The sequence below is a fragment of the Nyctereutes procyonoides genome, unplaced genomic scaffold (genome assembly GCF_905146905.1).
Source record: "Nyctereutes procyonoides isolate TBG_1078 unplaced genomic scaffold, NYPRO_anot_genome, whole genome shotgun sequence".
NCBI classification, from domain to species: domain Eukaryota; kingdom Metazoa; phylum Chordata; class Mammalia; order Carnivora; family Canidae; genus Nyctereutes; species Nyctereutes procyonoides.
Window position 1 is genome coordinate 8,490,712 of NW_026575128.1, and position 21,007 is coordinate 8,511,718.

Genomic DNA, 21,007 nt, shown 5'->3' on the forward strand with positions numbered 1-21,007 from the left:
GTGTCTCTGCCTCTCTCTCTCTCTCTGTGACTGTCATAAATAAAAAAAAAAAAAAAAAAAAAAAAAAAAAATTTTTAAAAATGAATTGAGGGAATGATTGACTCCATTCCAGTCCTTTTTAAAATCTTTTTTAGTGTTCTAGGAGAAAAACCTTGTAGAAAATATAGAAAAGTATAAAGAACAAAATGTCATCCATGATCCCACTACCTAAATCCCTGTATTTGTTACAGATTGTTTTCTTTTTCAGATTAGCTTTATTTGCTCACCGTGAAGATGGACCTGGAATTCCAGCAGATATTAAACTTTTCGACATATTTTCACAGCAGGTGGCTACAGTAATACAGGTTTGTATGGCTTTTCTCCTAAGTTCTTAAAACTTTGAAACTTCTCAGGAGGTAGACCCTTTTGTGATTGTTTAAAATAAATTCTGTGGTTTTCTAAACATTTCAGTCTAGACAAGACATGCCTTCAGAGGATGTTGTATCTTTACAAGTCTCTCTAATTAATCTTGCTATGAAGTGTTATCCTGATCGTGTGGACTATGTTGATAAAGTTCTAGAAACTACAGTGGAGATATTTAATAAGCTCAACCTTGAACAGTAAGTCAAAGTTACATTTTTATAAAAACCCTCATAAAGCACTTACTTAATTCTAGATTAGTTTTTCTTAATTGCTTTTTGAAATGTTTACATTTGTCTTAAGCATTTGTTAGATTGATAATGCTTGGTATTAATCAGGGCAGAAAGTAACAACCAATATGTTGGTTGTGTACATGATCAAATAGTGGCATTCATGGACTCTTAAGTAGGCTTCATGGACCAGAGTCTCTCCATTTCAGACTCCTTTAATATATGAATAAGTTTTCAAACTGGTAAGGGAATTAACAGTTGACCTTTGAACAATGTGGAGGTTAACCTTCTGCGCAATTGAAGAACTCTGCAACTCCCTAAAACTTGACTATTGATAGCCTGTTGTTCAGAAGCCTTACCAGTAAGTTGATTAACACATATTTTATACATTCCATGTAGTATATACTATATTCTTAAAATCAAGTCAGCTAGAGAAAAGAAAATGTTATTTTAAAATTTAAAATTTTAAAAATTACAGGAAGAGAAAATACATTTTATAGTACCATACTATATTTGTAGGAAAACATCCATGATCCCATCCATGAATAAGTTGGCCTGCACAGTTCGAATCCATGTTGTTCATGGGTCCGCTGTGTTTATGTTAAGCAGTATTTTCATAGGAAGTGATTTTCTACAGATGAATAAGTTGTAAAAAAATTAGGAGCATATATATATATGTATATATATATATAAAATATATATTTAAGGTGAACTTAAATTGGTTTAAAACATCTTTCTATTTTGAGCTTTGTTTTTGATAATTTGAAAGTCCATTTTGTTGCCAATAGTTGGGAGCTTCCTCAACTGTGCTTTCCTAGTCTTTGGCATCCTCTAGTGGCCACTGTGGGCACTTGTGATCCCTTTACCTTTTCCCCAGCAGTCCCCTTACTGTCCCATCCTGCACTGCACGGAATACTCCGATAAGCTGCTACCTAAAACAGCCTGCTTTTCCTAAATCACCAACATCTGATGCAGAAGAAGCAGTTTTTTTCCTATTTTGTGGAGTTGCTAGTTTTGGATGAATTTTTCTCCCTACTCATTTTCATCATGAGTATACATCATTTACTGGGTGCTCAAGAACTTAACTATCACTTAAAATATGTTCCTAAAAATGTCAAATTCTAGACAGTCATTTTAACTCCAGTTGTATAACCTGTTCGATGTTACATCTTATTTTGTATTAATAGAACATTAAGAGATGAGTACATGTTTGTATTTAGATAGGCATCTTTATCTTCTTAGAAGGAAGTCATTGGAGTATTTTGAGGTGATGTAATTCACTTGACCTGTTTCCTTTAACGTGAAAATGAAAATCTTCAAGTTTTTATGCGGAGTGTATTTGTATATATAGAAAGTTAATTTTACTCATTAAAGGGCTGTTATCTTTCTTTTTTGTAGTATTGCTACCAGTAGTGCAGTTTCAAAAGAGCTCACCAGACTTTTGAAGATACCTGTTGACACTTACAACAATATCTTAACAGTCTTGAAATTAAAACATTTTCACCCACTTTTTGAGTATTTTGACTATGAGTCCAGAAAGAGCATGAGTTGTTATGTGCTTAGTAATGTTCTGGATTATAACACAGAAATTGTCTCTCAAGACCAGGTAAGAGAATACCAACATGCGATATTAGGAAAACAGAAACAATATAGTAATGATTTTAGACCTTGAGGCAGACATATGAAATGGGAGAAGAGGGTAATTTAATACTAAAAAAGGTTACAATGAGTTGATTCATTATATAAATTGGAAATTAGAGGTGTATAAAGAAGAAATTATAAAACTATAATCTGGGACGCCTGGGGGTTCGAGTCATGCGTCCGGCTTCCTGCATGGAGCCTGCTTCTCCTTCTGCCTGTGTCTCTGCCTCTCTCTGTGTCTCTCGTGAATAAATATTTTTTTAAAAAAATCCTAAAAAATATATACATAAGACTATAAACCCACCAGAAAGAGAATAACTACTATTAGTTAATATTTGGTGTGTGTTTTTCTACTCTTGTCTATATGCACATCAATATATATAAACCTTCTTACAATAAAAGGAATTATGTTTTTAATACAACAAAAGCAAATGAAACTTTAATAGCTAAGAGAAGGTAAAGAGTTTGCTCCTTGGGACTTTACACAACTAGAAACGCTTTGACAGTGACTTTATATGCTGATGGTTTCACTTCAGTGGTTCCTGCATCTCTCGTGTTACAGGTGGATTCCATAATGAATTTGGTGTCCACATTGATTCAGGATCAGCCAGATCAGCCCATAGAAGACCCTGATCCAGAAGACTTTGCTGATGAGCAGAGCCTTGTGGGCAGATTCATTCATCTTCTGCGGTCTGAGGACCCGGATCAGCAGTACTTGGTAGGAGTTAACTCAGTTATCACATACCGTCACAGCTCCTAGGTCGAAATTCCGTGTAGATGTACCTAAAATGGTGTGAAACAGTTGTGGTCTTAGAAGGTTTTGAAAAAGTTGCAGCTGAATAAGAGATTAAGTGATACCCATGGAGTTTGACTTTATATAGAAATGCATAATTGTGAGCTTATGGGAAATATATTGGTTGCTCTAGTTTCTTTGAGGACTTAAGAATTATAGAAAGCTCATCTTCCTTAGTTGAGTGGATAGTACTTCTTCATGTTCATTTTCTTTTTTAACTATGCTCCTTTTATCCAGTTTGTCATAACTTTCTTTATCAGGATAAAACTTAGAGTATAAGCAGCAATCCATATATTCAATTGTATTTATGTGTCTGAGGTCTGAAAATATAAGTTGACAAATTTAGAAATGTATGAAAAAGGGATCTCTGGGTGGCGCAGCGGTTTGGCGCCTGCCTTTGGCCCAGGGCGCGATCCTGGAGGCCCAGGATCGAATCCCACGCCGGGCTCCCGGTGCATGGAGCCTGCTTCTCCCTCTGCCTATGTCTCTGCCTCTCTCTCTCTGTGACTATCATAAATAAAAAATACCTTTAAAAATTAAAAAAAAAATGTATGAAAAGACTTTAAAATTCAAATTCTTTTTCTTAACCTCTTTTTCCTGGTGAAGAACAATCAGAAGTTTTCCTTTCTTTATCATTAGTCCTCAATAAATCTTTGTGAAATGAATAATACATTGCCTGAGTAGGAATATTGGTGATTGATGCATGATGATTTATTTTAATGGAAGTTAGCACAGATGGCAATCTAATTATTGTTTGGGAAAAGTGTAGTTTAACTTGTTGGATTTGTAGGCTGTTAGACTGATGATATGATGGGGGAACACTTTCATTTGAGGTTGAGTCCTGACTTTCTCCTTCTGGTGACTTTTTTTGTTGTAGTTGACACTCTTGTATTCCATCACAAGCAGTGTGAAGAAGAATGATTTCTGTCGGCAGTGTGATACTCTTTGACTTGGCTTACTGATAAACATTCTGGGCAGGCCAGCGTCACACACTGTGCGCTGTGTGTGATCTGTACATAGTGACTGGCTGATTGATTCCCTTATGTTTCTGTGTCTCACATGCGTGCCTACGTGTGTTTTCATTTTTTGTTCTGTTCCAAATGTAGTAGTAGGAAGTATCCCTTCCACATGTAGCCAGTTGATTATGCCTGTGCACTGAGAGACCTTTACGGCGAGGATCAGTAGCTCTGACTTCCCCAAGGGAGAATGCATTCACTTATCTATTATATCAGAGAAATTTTAAAAACCTGGATATGTCACACATTGTATCACACATATTAAAAAGTATTTCATGAATTCTTGCGGTTTTTTCCGAGACAATATGACGTTTATTTCACAGTGGCTCTTTTAAAGTATATTGCCATTTCCTTTTACTTTAATTGTCTTTTTTCTCCAAATTAGCAGGTAAGACATACCAATAAAATACATATAGCTATTTTGCATTCTAGTAATAACCAACATTTTCTAAGCCCTGGCACCCTTGCCTTGTGTCAGGTACTAGTAACTCTTCATGTGTATTACTTGATCTTCCCAACAACAAAAGCAAATGAAACTTTAATAGCTAAGAGAAGGTAAAGAATTTGCTCAGGGTCACTCAGGTAAGTAAATGTTAGTAGAAGTCTGTCTTCAGAGGCTGCAATCTCTGTCAGCACAGCCGACTTTGTACATATGTATCTGAAAATATGTTAACATGCATCTCTGCCTCTGACTGGTCGTGTAACCTTGGGCACATTATGTGGCCTCTTTGAACCTCCGGCTTCTTCATTTGTGAAATAGGGTTACTATCTGTTTTGGTTATGATGTTGGTTTTATTGACTCAGTGCAATAAGAAATGTAAGCATCTACCGTTAAGCCTGGTATAGCAGCAGATGCAATTAAAAATTGTAGCAATAACAATGATTAGAGCCCTCATTTAATTTTATAAATGATTAATCATAGTGCAGGAAAGATTAATGTTTTGGGGGGATTTTTTTTGGTCAGATTTTAAATACCGCACGAAAACATTTTGGAGCTGGTGGAAATCAACGGATTCGCTTCACACTGCCACCTTTGGTGTTTGCAGCCTACCAGCTGGCGTTTCGCTACAAAGAGAATTCTAAAGTGGTGGGTTTACATTTAAGTATGTCACTACTTTTTTTCTTTTTTTTCTTCTTTATGTGTATTTGTTATAGAATATTTCAAATATATACAGAAATAGACTATGGAATAATAAAATTCCAGTTTCAATAGATCAATTCTTTATACATCCTGTGTTAAGTTTTCCTAACCCTAGTGTTTGTAGATTGCATACTAGCTGAGGGATCACAAAAAACACTTAGAAATGAAAGATTAAAACAGTGTAAATTTATGCTAGAAGTTTTTCCGTATTTAAAGATTACTTGGAGACATTGATAAGTTTATTACAAAATTGGCTCAGAGTGCTTTAAGTTTAAGAATGATTTTACTTTCTTAGAGTCTCTACCAAATCTAAAGTGATACAGTAATCTCATGCAGAGGTTGCAAGTACATAATAGGTGAGATCTAATTCAAGATAGTTTTCCCTAGCATTGCATAATAACCTCTCTCCAAAAGCCTGAAATTGAAAATTTTTATGAATCATGTACTTTTTTTATGCACGTATTCCTTAAGCAGAATCGTGGCTTAAATCTTCAATGATGATAGTTTTATAGGAAATCCTTCAATCTGATGTACCTAAAGTTGGACAGTCAAATTAGTGTTTAAAGAATAAAAACTCAGTAAACTTACTTTTCCAATATTGGAGAAACAAGATTTATTCAGTAGACTTGCCAACATGACATAGCCGGTCAGTTTTTATTATGCCACCTGCTCATTTAGGACTTTTTCCAGCATTCCATGTATAGATTTTGGTGAATGTAACAATAGAAATAGCAGCTAGCACTCACTATGTGCCATATACTGTGCCAAGGGTTATCTGTATACTTGGATTATTGCATTTAATCCTTATAGCAAGTCTGTGACTATTACCCTCTTTTAAAAAATGAAAAGAACTGATTGCTTTAATAAGAAATTTGAATGGTCAGATATAGATAAAATATTTAACCTCACTGGTAATTACAGCAATGAACCTCTGTTTTAGAAATCAAACTGGTAAAGAGAAAAGAGAAAGAAGGTTTGCAATGGCAATGGTATTATGAGAATGCATTCTCACCTAGTAATGGTGGGCATGTGACATACTACAGTCTTTGTATAAAAAACTGGCAATATGGAGAGCCTTAAAAGATCTAATAATTCCTTCTAAGAATTTATACTAAGTAAATAATTAGGGATTCAAAAAAACCTTGTGTATGTAGAACATTAGCATTCGTTGTGGTATTGCAGATTATTTCCAAAAAGAAATATTTAAGTAAATTATGCTACATCCAGTGTGTGGAATATTTCCTAGTCATTAAAGTGATTTCCAGGAACTTAGTATCATGAGGGAGATTGTTATGACAAAATAAGTGAAGGAAAAGAAGTTTGATGCAAGTATATGCAGTATTAACCCAATTTAACTCTTCTGATGAGTTACTATAAAGTAGAAAACAAAACCAGAATAGCGATCCCAGTTATAGTACATTTGCATAGGAAAAAAGATGTTAACATCAGAATGTTATCAGTGATCAATGCAGGGTGGTGGATTTAGGGATGATCTCAGTGTTTAAAATCCATTTGTTTATCTTCCTAATTCTGTCCAGTTGGGGTGTGTTTTGAGTTTCTGATGAATAAAAACAAAATGCCAAATATTCAAAAATTATACAGCCAGTAACCACAAAGGGATGTTTGAGAAGATACTGTGCTTGATGGACTTGTGTGCTTCATAAGTGAGATGAAGGAGGATAACAGGAGAACCTTGAGCTCAGCGCTCCTGCTTTCCCTGTTTGTTCTATAGAAGCTTCATAAAATGAATATTCGGGAACCCTGGGTGGCGCAGCGGTTTAGTGCCTGCCTTTGGCCCAGGGCGCGATCCTGGAGATCCAAGATCGAATCCCATGTCGGGCTCCCGGTGCATGGAGCCTGCTTCTCCCTCTGCCTGTGTCTCTGCCTCCCTCTCTCTCTTTCTCTGTGTGTGTGTCTCATGAATAAATGAATAAACACTTAAAAAAAAAAAAGAAAATGAATATTCTTGAGCTGGCTTATCTTGAAAGTAAGGTAATTTAAACTTTTTTCTCTTTTAGGATGACAAATGGGAAAAGAAATGCCAGAAGATTTTTTCATTCGCTCACCAGACTATTAGTGCTTTGATCAAGGCAGAGCTAGCAGAATTACCCTTGAGACTCTTCCTTCAAGGGGCTCTAGCTGCTGGAGAAATTGGTTTTGAAAATCATGAAACAGTAGCATATGAATTTATGTCCCAGGTGATTGTCTTTTCTCCTTTCTGTGTTGTCTGATCAATTTTGCTGTGTGCAGCCACCTGTTGTAGGTAAGATACAGTGCACGTGGATTTCCTCTTCAGTGAATGCATAACCACCCCTTCCCACCGTCTTGGAACTCCTTAATGCTCTAGTTGCAATGATTGCAGGAAAATGGACCATCCACTAGGGGCTAATGAGATTTAAGATTTCTGGGTGGGTCTTGGTATAAGTGTTTCCTGGAGTGAAAAGCTCCTTTGTTAAATTTAGTTTGGGAACTCTGGGTTAAAGAAAAGCTAAAACAACTTTGTTGCAGGTTGTCAGTATCTTTCTTGCATGAGCTGTGTCTTAGGACTCTTCAAGGGAGGGGTCAACGTGTGATCTGAAGGGAGTACAGAGCCTGTCACCAGATGAGGTTTTGGTGGGAAGTACTTTAGAAAACACTCCAATAGATGGTGGTAAAGGTCTCTTCTACTTCTTGTTCACCAGGCATTTTCTCTGTATGAAGATGAAATCAGTGATTCCAAAGCACAGCTGGCTGCCATCACCTTGATCATTGGTACTTTTGAGAGGATGAAGTGCTTCAGTGAAGAGAATCATGAACCTTTGAGAACTCAGTGTGCACTTGCTGCATCCAAACTTCTGAAGAAACCTGATCAGGGCCGAGCTGTGAGCACCTGTGCACATCTCTTCTGGTCTGGCAGAAACACAGACAAAAATGGGGAGGAGGTAAGGAGGGAGGTCATTCCCGACCATGCTGCAGGAAGGGGAGAGCTGCCATGGCCTTGTGCACTAGAGGTGAAACATCTGGAGGACTTGGAAGCCTGACAAAGTTGCCTTGTTTATTACGAGAAATGATATGGACAGTAATGTATAATGTATAGAGTTACATCCTATGGTGAAGCTCCACTTTGAGTATATTGTAATACAGTAAGTTTATACACTGCTTTTTAAAAAATACACATCTTAAACCCAAAACATTTAATTAATAAATACATAAAATAAATTCTATTTGTAAATTATAGCTGCGTGCTTTAAAAAAAAAAAAGAAATGAAGAGATTTAAATTTGTTGTATACCTTAAAAAAAGAGCCACTGTAGTGTTGTGTTTATTTCTTTGTGTGAAATGGGACATTTGTAATTCATTAATCTCTTTAATACTCTCCCCCTCCCCCCCCCCCCCCACCTCACCCTTTTATTCTAGCTTCATGGAGGCAAGAGGGTAATGGAATGCCTAAAGAAAGCTCTGAAAATAGCAAATCAGTGCATGGACCCCTCTTTACAAGTGCAACTTTTTATAGAAATTCTCAACAGATATATCTATTTTTATGAAAAGGAAAATGATGCGGTAAGTAACTGTAATAAAATATTGTTACTGAACTAATATTTTTCTTTCCTGCTCTTCAGAGATTTGATACATAAAAAACTTTATTATCTTGATGCTTTCTTTTTTGTTTACAAGGGTCAGAGTTTGGAGAATGCACCTACTAGTCTCTGTTCATTCTTTAGTATTCTTTGGTTTATAGATGCATCTCTCTAAGGGAAGAACTCATATGTGCAAGAAAATTCTCATCTCTTTTGTTTATGAATATTTTATAATATTCATGGAATATTTTTTAGTCACTGTTTGAAAAAATATATAAATATAGTAGGCTTATTGGTTATCACGTAAGTTTAGAATAATTCCTTATATGGGTTACCCTTTTATTTTTATTTATTTTTTTTTAAGATTTTATTTATTTATTCATGAGAGAGAGAGAAGCAGAGACACAGGCAGAGGGAGAAGCAGGCTCCAGGCAGGGAGCCCGACACGTGGGACTCGATCCCAGGACCCCGGGGTCACACCCTGGGCCGAAGGTGGCACTAAACCGCTGAGCCACCCGGGCTGCCCTGGGTTACCTATTTATTTATTTATTATTTATTTATTTATTTATTTATTTATTTATTTATTGTTACCCTTTTAGCACTAATACAGTGTTAGTCAAGATTTATCAGTTAAATAAAATTTTGCTTTTCTTGTATTAGTACACAATGCTCTATTTTTTGTTAAGTTTTTGGTTTTTTTTTTCTTTTTGTTGTTGTTGTTTTGTCTTTTTTTGGTGAATTGCCAGTAGTTGTTGCTCGAACCAGGCATCATGTTTTCATCTCTCTTTTTTTATAATTACTTTGATGACTGTTGAGAGTAACACAAGATCCTCAAAAATTTTTACTGGATTATCTTTTTTATATGGTACATGCTAGATTCTGTAACTGTACATGTTCTCTTGTAGGTCACAATTCAGGTTTTGAATCAGCTTATCCAAAAGATTCGTGAAGATCTCCCAAATCTTGAGTCCAGTGAAGAAACAGAGCAGATCAACAAACATTTTCATAACACATTGGAGCATTTGCGTTTGAGGCGGGAATCACCAGAATCTGAGGGTCCAATTTATGAAGGTCTCGTCCTTTGAAAAGGAAACGGGCTCACCCTACTCTTTTCCATGTTCATCCAGTAAGGGTTTTATTATACTAGGTTTCCCTTCCATAGATTGTGCCTTTCAGAAATGCTGAGGTAGGTTTCCCGTTCTTACCTGTGATGTGTTTTACCCAGCACCTCCGGACACTCACCTTCAGGACCTTAATAAAGTTATTCACTTCATAAGTGTTCAATCTGTCTTATCACCCCAGGTGGCATGATTGATCTGCTATTTAAAAGTCATGTGGTCTGTAAAAAAAAAAAAAAAAGGAAAGACAAACCACCTCTTAGCTACTAATGAAGCTCTTCTTCCTTTATTCTGTTTTGTTGGTTGTGTAATTTCCTTCATTACTTGGGAGTACTAACCTGAAAGTGTCTGTCTCTTTGTTCTCTAGTCCAATTTGAGAATAATTTAGAGGAAAGGGATACTACGTATGTGAAATTCAGCTTGGGCTTTTCCCTAAATGCAAGATAAGGCCATGTGTAAAATTTTCCCTAAAACTAGAATATATTAATGCATGTCTGAGAATTCTAAAACACCATGGTCAATACCAAAAGCTATATTTTGCATATTTGGACTCAGTCATCCATTAAGAACTTATGTTGTCCTCTGGGCATATTTATCCAAATAATTTTGTTCTAAATATTAGTATAAAATAGAAAATTTGTGATCAATATAATTTATGTATAACCTTCATTATTGTAAATTTAGGGGGAAATGCATCGTACAATTATGTTTTTGGGTTTTTGGTTTTTTTTTTTGCACCAGTAGAACAATAAAGTTGCTATTAACAATTTTGGACTTTTACCCTTTTGTACTAAATATGTAGAAGGAGCTGGTAAAATGCCTGTGGAGTTTAATATAAAGACATTGTTGAGTTACAGCACTTGCTTCTTCAAAGGCACCATCTACTCTTCTGTTTAGACCCATTTGCTTTTCTTTGGCCTTATCCTGTTCTCGGCCTGGTGCCTCCACATAAACTTTCAGGAGGCTCACCACCTGTATCTATGATATAATAAATTATCCCAAAACTTAGTGTCTTGAAACAAGCATTTATTTCACCATCTTCTGGGTGAATCTGCAAGCAGCTTGGCTGGTCGTTGTGAAAGTTTGGTTGGGGCTGGCTTCTTAGCTCATTCACATGACGGTTATCTGGAGGCCTCTGTTCCTCTTCTTGCGGGCCTTTAAAAAGGGGCAGCTTGAGTGTCCTCATGACACAGCAGCAGATAACCCAGAGGGACCCACGCGAGAGGGCTAAGAGGAGGCCACATGCCTTTTTATGACCTGACCTTGGAAGTGACATACTGTTAATTCTGTTAGAAGAGAGTCACTAAGTCTAGCTCATACTCAGTGGTAAGAGGAATTAAGCTGCACACCATGTACGAGAAGTTGCAAACTTACATTTTCAAATGACCACTTCACTTAACACCTCAACATCTGTCCCTTGCCCCTCATTCATAAATGTCTAGCCCTTGTGAAACACTATAATCTGAATGTTTGTGCCCCTCCTGACCCTCCCAAATTCCTATGTTGAAGTCCTAACCCCCAAAGATGATGCTGAGTGGTGGGGTCTTTGAAAGGTGCTTAGGTCTCGAGGGTGGAATCTCATGAATGGGATTAGTGCCTTTATAAAGGAGGCAGAGAGCTTGCTTGCCCATTTCCACTTTGTGAGGACACAGGTTGGCAGTAAGCAGCCTGGGGAAGGGCCCTCCCTCAGCCATGCTAGTGCCTTGATCTTGGACTTTCTGTCTCCAGAACTGTGAGAACTGTACTTGTGTTTATCAGCTACCCAGCTTATGGCATTTTGTTATGGCAGCCTAAACAGGTGCCAGGTTTTATAGGAACAAGTCTCTAGAAAGTTACAGAATTGGTACCATTAAAGTCTACCAAGTATGCTAAGCTTTTCTGTAGAATGTTATTCCAGCAAACCCTCTCTGTACTTTGCAGGTGTCACTTTATTCTGTATAAACCTGATTGTGGAATAGAAGTTGACATGTTACTTTTACTCACCTGTTCTGTGAAATACAGCTGGAAAGTTAAAGCTGTGATTCAAGAATACTTGAATTGAGCTCGGGAAGGTTCAGAGGTAAAAGAATGTTAGCACGGGGTATAAAGTATTTCAGATTTTTTTGGTGAGGTGAAGAGACCACATTTAAGAAACCAAAGCTTGGGATCCCTGGGTGGCGCAGCGGTTTGGCGCCTGCCTTTGGCCCAGGGCGCGATCCTGGAGACCCGGGATCGAATCCCACGTCGGGCTCTCTGCATGGAGCCTGCTTCTCCCTCTGTCTGTGTCTCTGCCTCTCTGTCTCTCTCTCTCTCTGTGACTATCATGAATAAATAAATAAAAAATCTTTAAAAAAAGAAACCAAAGCTCTGCTTTTTTTTTTTTTTTTTTTTTTTTTTTTAAGCAGAGCTCTGGTTTAATCTTAATTTGCGGATTTCTTTATTGAAAAAAGCTGAACCCCTGCTAGGTGCCAGGCACAGTTAGGCACTGGGAATAAGGTGAACAAGATAAGGTCCCTAGCTTTGAGAATTTTCATCTGGTGGCAAAAACAGACCAGCAGTAATAGAAATGATAAGAGTACGTCCAAGAAAGCATAGAAGGGCTTAAGGAGCTAGGATGTCCAAGTAAAGCCTGGAGAGAGTTTTAGGAGTCCTCGTGTGACTTTAAGTCACAGGCAGGCAGCCTTTTCAGCCTCGTAAGGCTAATGCTTGACCTGCACTGCAATCCCATATTTTATAGCTAGAGCTAGGCTATCCAGGTGTGTTCCATGAACTGAAATAAGTTAAACTTGTACCTATCTGTATGAAAGAAATACAAAGAAAATAAACCAAGAATTGATACACTTTTGCCAGTTTGGCAATTTTATGTCCGTGGAATCTAATGAATTGGGGCTTGTGTTTTGTATGTCTGCTCCCTTGGCCTCATTTTTCTTCTAGTTTTTGGTTTTTGGGGTTTTGGGGTTTTTTTGTTTTTTTGAGAGCACAAGAACACATAGTATGGATTCAATAAATGGTAGCATATTATTATTACTATTATTGTTGGCTTGGAAAGACCTAGAACAATTTGGAGTCAGATATGTAAATCAAATGCTATTAGAACAAGAGAATGTTGAGGGAAATGTTCTTGGAGGTTTTTGCTCTTTTAAAGGGCAATTAGGCACAAGCATTTTCCTAAAAAGATTTTATTTATTCATGAGAGACACATAGAGGCAGAGACACAGGCAGAGGGAGGGACAGGCTCCACGCAGGGAGCCCAATGTGAGACTAGATTCTGGGACCCCAGGGTCACGACCCCAGCCGAAGGCAGGTGCTCAACCACTGAGCCACCCAGGTGCCCCAGACAGACCTAAAGTTTTTAGTACCTATTCTTAAGCCATCTAAAGTGGCATTCTGAGCGGCCTCTGCCCAATACAGCAAAACTAATGCCACTGCCTGATTAAGGATGCAGAAGAAAAGCAGCACAATACAACATAAAAATCAGAGCAAACCTCAGGGGGATGAGAAGACTGCGATTGAATGGGGCTCCATATTTGATTACAATAGACCCTCAGTTGCCATAGAAACAAAACCACTTCTCTGAAAAAGACATGGATGGGGCCAGGCAGGCATACAGCTTAAAAAAGGGGGGGAAAGAAAAAAAGGACTAAGTTAAAAAGATGCACCGAACGCCAAAGAATGCTCCTGGAATTGCTCCATCTGGACAGATAAATGAGGACAGCATGAAGATGACAAGCAGGGTACAAGGCAGGTGCTTGGTGCGGGCTGACAAACAGCCTTCAAACTGCAAGGGAAGCATGGTATTTGAGTCTTGGGCTCTTCCTCTGTGACCAGGCCCCAGGTGCTGGTTTCTGCTGAGATATCGAATGGCAAGCCTCTTCCTGGGGGCTGGGGCGGGCACCCTCCAAACAGGATTCTGGATAACGTAGTGGGAGAGAGAGAGAAAGTGGGAGAGGAGGCAGGGACAGAGAGACAAAGAGGGAAGCACAAGAAGAGACGCAGAGACAAACTCTGATCTTGTTGATGTGGGAAACAAAGGCAGAAGAGAAATTCTTAAGTTTCCTTACTGCTCACGGCCCATTGACCCCTGGATGGAGGCAGAGTGACATTCCTCCAGGGGCTCGGCTGCCTCCCTCGAGGCTGGTGCTTGGCTAAGGCCAAAGGCAATCTGAGGGCAACCTCCAGGATCCTGTAAGTCGGCTTTAAGATGTAATAGTCCCTTTGGAAACTTCTTGATCTCCACCCCCCAGATACAGATCGGCAATCACCCCAAGCATATGACCCACCGATACACGTTGGAAGGGTCTCATGACTCAGGTTTCACTAGACAGTAATAAATGACCCTTTCCCAACAACAGCTAACCCTCAAGGTCCTGGAAGCCTTGCTTCCAAAATTCCTCAGACTTACGCTCTCCCTAACCCCCTCCCAACTTGAAAGTTTACAGTGGACCACTTTCTTTCTGCCCCTGGGGCCTGCCCCCTACCTTTTTTTTTTTTTTTTAAAGATTTTATTTATTCATGAGACACAGAGAAAGGCAGAGACACAGGCAGAGGGAGAAGCAGGCTCCTTGTAGGGAACCCGATACTTGATCCCAGGACCCCGGGGTCACACCCTGGGTTGAAGGCAGATGCTCAACCGCTGAGCCACCCAGGGGTCCCAAATGATAAAATTCTAGAAATGGAAGAGCAATTAGTGGTAAAAAGAGATGGGAGTGGGGGTGGGGTGGAGAAAAGAGAAAAGGAAGGAGGAGGGTGTGGTTCTAAGTGGGTGACATGGGAGAGCCTTGCAATGTTGGAATTGGTCAGTATCTTGACTGCAGTGTTGGGTATATGAACCTATATGGCTTATAAAATTTTATAGAACTTAGTATGTGCGCACACACACGTATACACACATGATGAGCATAAGTAAAACTGGGAAAATCGATTTAAAGTCAATGGATTTTAGGGACGCCTGGGTGGCAGCGATGGTGTATCTGCCTTCAGCTCAGGTCGTGACCCTGGGGTCCTGGGATCGAGTCCTGCATCGGGCTCCCTGCAGGGAGCCTGCTTCTCCCTCTGCCTGTGTCTCTGCCTCTCTCTTTGTCTCTCATGAATAAATAAATAAAGCCTTAAAAAAATAAAATAAAATTTTGTTATTTCTTTTTTTTTCCTTTTAAATATTTTATCTATTTATTTGACGAGAGAGACAGAGCATGAGCGGTGGGGTGGCGGGTTGCAGGGGTGGGGGGCAGAGGGAGAAGCCTCCTCACTGAGCAGGGGCCTGAAAATGGGACTTGATCCCAGGACCCTGAGATCATGACCTGAGCAGACACTCAAACGACTGAGCCACGCTGACACCCTGAAATTTTGTTATTTCAAAAATGTTATATGAATGGAATTATACAGCATATAACCTGTTGAGATTGACTTTTTCCATTCAGCAAGATTCCGCGGAGAGTCCTCCCAGTTGCCCTGTGTACTAGTAGTTGGCTCCTTCATCGGAGCCTATGCTGCGATGATTAGGTGTGTGCGCCACCGTGGCCGGTACCCGTCATTCAGTTAAACCCTAAGGTAAGTGTCCCTGTGCAGGCACTCTGAAGATGTGGTTAGCATCTACAGTCACCGGGCGGGGTTCATGTGAAAGAGGTCACCTTGGTGGGGGCCTCATCTGATTGGCTGAAGTCCTTTAGGGCAAACACTACGGTTTCCCAGAGAAGAAATTCTGCCTCAAGACTGCAGCAAAGCTTAAAGTTTTACACAATCTGTGTGGGCAGGTAGCAAATGTACCCAAACACCAAAGTCTCTCTACGAGGCATTCTCCATACAGCAGCCAGAATGTTCCTGCCAGAGCACCAGTCAAATCACCTCTTCTTCCTTGAAGCTTATCAATGGCATCCTATTATGTCCTGAATAATATCTGAACTTTCCATGGAGCATCCTTCATAAGCCTTTGAGGCTGTGTTACCCAGCAGTCTTCTTGACAGCCACTTCCTCCGTCACTCTGCCAAAGCCTCACGGGCCATCTTCTGCTTCTGCAACACACGGAACTCTCTCCTGCCTCAGAGCCTCCGGAGCGGGGACCGCCCCCTTGCATCCCCAACTCTCCTTCCCAGATTCCCCTCATCTTCCTGAAACCCCTGCCACCTGCCACCATGGCTGCTCTGTCTTCTCCTGAAGGCTTCAGCCCAATAGCCTCCCCTCGGTGAGGTCTACGAGTGCAAAGGGGTTCTTGCTCCGGGAGTCTCTCTCCTAGACGGCGATGATTGCAGGTTCTGACTCTACAGTCGCCGGGTGTTCTCTTGTTTAGGGTGTCTCCCTCCCACTGGTCTGTGAACTCCATGGGGAAGAGCTACATTGATTTGTTCTGTTCCCATCCCTAGAGCCTCCCACAAGGTCTGGAATCTCAAGAGGAAACTTGCTGAAAGAACTCCACATTTTACCAAATGCTGAAGAGTTTAATTTCTTTTGAAAGTTTAAGCCGCCCTCTAGTGGAGAATACAACCCAAAATCTCAGGTCTGGCTTTATTCCTTGGTCTTTGTTTTTGTCAATGGGGCCCCAGACTTTCAAATCAGAGTTAGCAGAGACTAGCATCTCACCTCTCCCGGCAGCAGAGTGGACTAGTACACATGGGATCCCTGGGCCCACGGGGGGCTTCCTACAGCAGCAGGTAGAGGGACAAGCTTCCCCAGTGGGATTCCTCCCAGGCTCTGGGGGCCCTCCCTACCCTTCTGCGCTGGGCAGAATCTGCCGGTCTACCTTGATTTATGTCTGCTCCCAGAAACTCATTCATGTGGATGCGCAGTTACATTCTGTGGTGTGGGATAGTGGACCTACAGCGGGCCCCTGTCTCCCAGAGGGTCAAAGTTCTCAGCTACACCATGAATCACCCACCACCTTAGACGTGTTTCTGTCCTTGGGGAAACTAGTGGGCTGGTCTAGGGGCAGGGGCCCCCAATACAGGTAGCCTTCAGTGACGCTGACTCAGGAAATAGGCTAATGATGAATCTGTGATTCCAGGAGGCCTCTGGGTAGCAACACGGTAGGAATGGTCCAAACCACTTGATTCTAACCCTGAGCCTTTGGCTTATAGCATCGTAATATTACATTTGTTAAAAAACAAAATTCAACTGAATAAACCTTAAAGATCTTATGGGCATTATTCAATGGTTCATGATTCAGGCAATATCCTTTTTAATAAAGAAATTTTATGTATGTATTTTTATTTGAGAAAGAGAGAGCACAAGGGGAGGAGTAGAGGGAGAAGCAGACTCTGCTGAGCAGGGGGACCATGTGGGGCTGGATCCCAGGACCCCGGGATCCTGACCTGAGCCAAAGGTAGACACTTTACCGACTGAGCCACTCAGGTGCCCCTTTATTTTATTTTTAGTATTTTTCATAATAGACTCTTAATTGCTTTTTTACTTGTATCTTCAGTAGACTGTGAATTCCACGTAGACAGAAGCCTTACCTGTCTTGTTTGCCCATTTCCCTTGAATCTAGAGCAGTGCCTGGCACATAGCCTATATTCTCTGTTTATTATTTGTCAAGTGAATTAGCAAATCCACTTTCCCGTGTGCTCACAGTGATTGGCACAGTCCACACTTGGCCCTCTTCACACACTTGGGGTACCTCCTGAGACAGATGAAGTCAGGACATGCCCTTGGGAAACCCCTAGGTTTAGGGAACCAGAGGGGAAGGAAGGGGCACAAGGGCAGGAAGGAAGACTAGGAGAATGAGCACCCAGAAGCGAAGGGAAGAAAGACTACAGAGGTGAGGTGCTGGGCACTCAGTGCTCCTGGGAAGTGGAGGGCGATGGAGCGAGCCACTGGCCTTCAAGAATGCAGGATCCCTGGGTGGCTTAGCGGTTTAGCACCTGCCTTCGGCCCAGGACATGATCCCGGAGTCCCAGGATTGAGACCCACATCAGGCTCCCTGCATGGAGCCAGCTTCTCCCCTGCCTGTGTCTCTGCCTCTGCCTCTCTCTCTGTCTCATGAATAAATAAAATCTTTAAAAAAAAAAAAAAAGAATGCAGGAGAGGAAGGCACTACAGAGAAAGAAGGCATGTAGGCTCTATCTTAGGCTTGCAACTGCGCTTTGGGAAGATTTTGGGGAGGGCAGTTAGTTTTGAGCCCTTGTGTAGACGTAACATAAGGACCTGGTGTTGGGAAAGAGAGCAAAGATATAAAAAAAGAGTGGGAATAATGGGTGCCATCCCAACTTAGGGAAGGTGGAAGGTTGAGATGGGCCACAAGTGGAAAGTAAGAAGGAAAAAAATTCTTTCCTTAGGATAAGGGGGAGGGGGCAGGGAAAGCAAACTCCCAAGGAATGTGTTCACCTTCTAGGTCTCCATTTAGGGGAAAGCTCTAAAAACTTTCCATATAGTTACATAAGTAATGAATAAACACTGATGCAGGTTTGGAAATGCATACAATTTAATAAATAATTTATCCTTAATGGAGTTCGCAGCAGCACAGGTATTATGTCTCGGCTCTGTGGCCTCCTACTCCTTTCTAAAACTTTCCCAGAAGCACTGGTTCAGGTAATATCTCAACAGTTGATGAAATATTTGGTAATTGAACAAGAAGAGAGCTATATTGGCTCCAGGGCTGAGGGAGAAACGTGAGGAGAAATCCTGCTACTTGTGGCATTTGCGGGTGGGAGGGTTAAAAGGGCAATGATGAGAAAGCTAGCTTTGTCTTCAAGGCCTGATGCTTGTCTTGATTTTATTGTTTTGTTGTGTTTTCACCTGGTGGAACTCAATATTTGCTCAGTGAACGAATAAATGTTAGGTCAGGCACTGCACACAAAAGTCAAAGAAATCATATTTCTTGGAAAAGCAAGTGGAATTAAGTGCAGGTTTCCACAGTTGCCTCCCCGGGCTCTAATTCCTTTCAGTCATAAGGCATCTGAGGGACTCCAGCCCAAGGTCTACCCTCAGGGCAGAAAGTGGGTACATTTTCCCCGTGACAAGACTGCACAGCCTGTCACAACCAGGCTCTTGGCTTTCTGTGGGCTCAGCCCACGTCCTGGTGCTGGTAATCTCTGCTGTCCCCTGCCCACCACAGCTCCGCGTCAGGGCCCGGCTGAAGTCTAACGGGGTGGCTTCTGGAGTAAGGCTGGTTTGTTTATTTATTTATTTTAAAGATTTTATTTATTTGTTCATGAGACACACACAGAGAGAGGCAGAGACACAGGCAGAGGGAAAAGCAGGGAGTTCTCCCCTGTTTTCCAGACTGTGGCCCATTTTTAATTTAAGACTCACAGGAAGCAGAAAAGTTGTGGGATAGTATAGTGACAAAGAGAAAATCTTACTACAAGGAGGCATTGCTGAATGGGCCCATACATCAAAGGTGTGTTGTCTCAGGAAAACCTTACTAGCTATTGCCTGCACATGTGTGAATTGCACTTGTGTACGTGCATGTGTGCACTCACCCAGCTGCTCCTGTGGAAACCATGTGGATGAGGGTGCAGTTCTTTTTTTTTAATTAATTAATTAATTTATTTATGATAGTCACACAGAATGAGAGAGAGAGGCAGAGACATAGGCAGAGGGAGAAGCAGGCTCCATGCACCGGGAGCCTGACGTGGGATTCGATCCTGGGTCTCCAGGATCGCGCCCTGGGCCTCCAGGATCGCGCCCTGGGCCAAAGGCAGGCGCTAAACCGCTGCGCCACCCCGAGATCCCGAGGGTGCAGTTCTTAGCCAAGCTAGAGGATAGGCAAAGCAAAAAAAAAAAAAATCTATCCAGTTTAATAATCATCATCAGTGCAGTGTACATTGAAAGTTGGATTCTATATTTTTCATATGAAGACCTATAGGAGCATTGCTGTAAATTTTCCTTAGTGCTATTTTAATGATCACATAATATTCCATGTATACTCCCCACAAGGAGCCTGACGTGGGACTCCATCCCAGGACCCCAGGATCATGCCCCGGGCCGAAGGCAGGTGCTGCCCAGTAAGGTTGGTTTATAATCTTGGCTGTGCTGGGTTAAATTGGGTGAGTTGGTTTACTTCTTGGAGACTTTGTTTCCTCAAATGTGAAATGAGGATAATAGGATTTTTCTGAAGGTTGAGGAACATAGTGCTCAGTTAATTTTAAACTGGTATAGAGTTTTAGTTTTGCAAGATGAAGAGTTCTGGAGATGGATGATGGTGATGATTGCACAACATTATGAATTTAAAACCACTGAACTATACACTTAAAAATAGGATGGTAAATTTCATTATATTTGTATTTTACCACAGTAAAAACTTTTTGAAAAAAATCATGCTGCTGTAAACGTTCTGTACGCACTGATGTACGCCTTCATGACTTTTTTGAGGATTTGCAAATGCCTATGAATACACAGACTTTCCCAAGAGTGTATAATTGCTGATAGGTTTTTTAAAATTGAAATGTAGTTGATATATACAGCATAGTTATTCAGTATTTATATTAAGGAAGTGATCATGATGATAAATGTAGTCTGATTTCTTTCACTTAGCATAATACCATCTAGATCCATCCATGTTGCCACAAAATTTTTGATGGCTGAGTAATATTCTGTTGCATATGTATACCACATCTTCTTTATCCATTCGTCTATTATTGAACACTTATTTCCATTTCTTCACTATTGTAAATAATATTGAAATGAACATAGAAGTGCATATATATTTTTGACTTAGTGGGTTTTTTCCCCCTTTGAATACATACCCAGAAGTGGAATTGCTGGATTAAAAGAAAAAAATTTTTTTTGCGGGTAGGTAACGTACAACAGGACGGCTTCGGCTGATAGGTGGAGCATGCGGGAGGGTGTCTTGTGCACGAGGCTCAGTCAGTGTGAGCTGTTGTTACTGGAGATAACCGTTGCCTCTGACTGACCCTTATGGGTAAAGCACACTTTTACTAACTTTTTTTTTTTTTACTTTTTTTTTTCTTTTACTAACTTTGACCTTCTTTGGAAGTAGTGTGTGTGCATGAGGGCGTTGTGCACACACGCGGGGGGGGGGGGAGGTGCGGGGGTGCTGGGCTGGGGCTGGTGCTCCGCGGGGCAGTACACAGCCGCGAGCCCATGTCACCGGCACAACCGAAGGTGACCTTGTGTCAAGTGGCTTAAGGCGATCCCACCGGTGGTGGCAGAAACAAGCCTACACGCTACGCTGTGTTCTGAT

The 21,007-nt window shown here is 40.7% G+C and overlaps 1 protein-coding gene across 2 annotated transcripts in view; it reads left to right on the forward strand.

The window, feature by feature from the left end:
• Positions 1-10,902, forward strand: part of VPS35 (VPS35 retromer complex component) — a 28,059-nt gene extending 17,157 nt beyond the window's left edge. For both annotated transcript variants that reach the window (XM_055341791.1, XM_055341790.1), the window contains exons 9-17: positions 248-344; positions 451-599; positions 2,028-2,235; positions 2,833-2,988; positions 5,044-5,166; positions 7,239-7,418; positions 7,902-8,141; positions 8,616-8,759; positions 9,682-10,902. In XM_055341791.1, the coding sequence (XP_055197766.1) occupies positions 248-344; positions 451-599; positions 2,028-2,235; positions 2,833-2,988; positions 5,044-5,166; positions 7,239-7,418; positions 7,902-8,141; positions 8,616-8,759; positions 9,682-9,861 (1,477 nt within the window). In that variant the 3' untranslated portion in view covers positions 9,862-10,902. The remainder of the gene's footprint in view (positions 1-247; positions 345-450; positions 600-2,027; positions 2,236-2,832; positions 2,989-5,043; positions 5,167-7,238; positions 7,419-7,901; positions 8,142-8,615; positions 8,760-9,681) is intronic.
• The last annotated feature ends 10,105 nt before the right edge of the window (positions 10,903-21,007 follow it).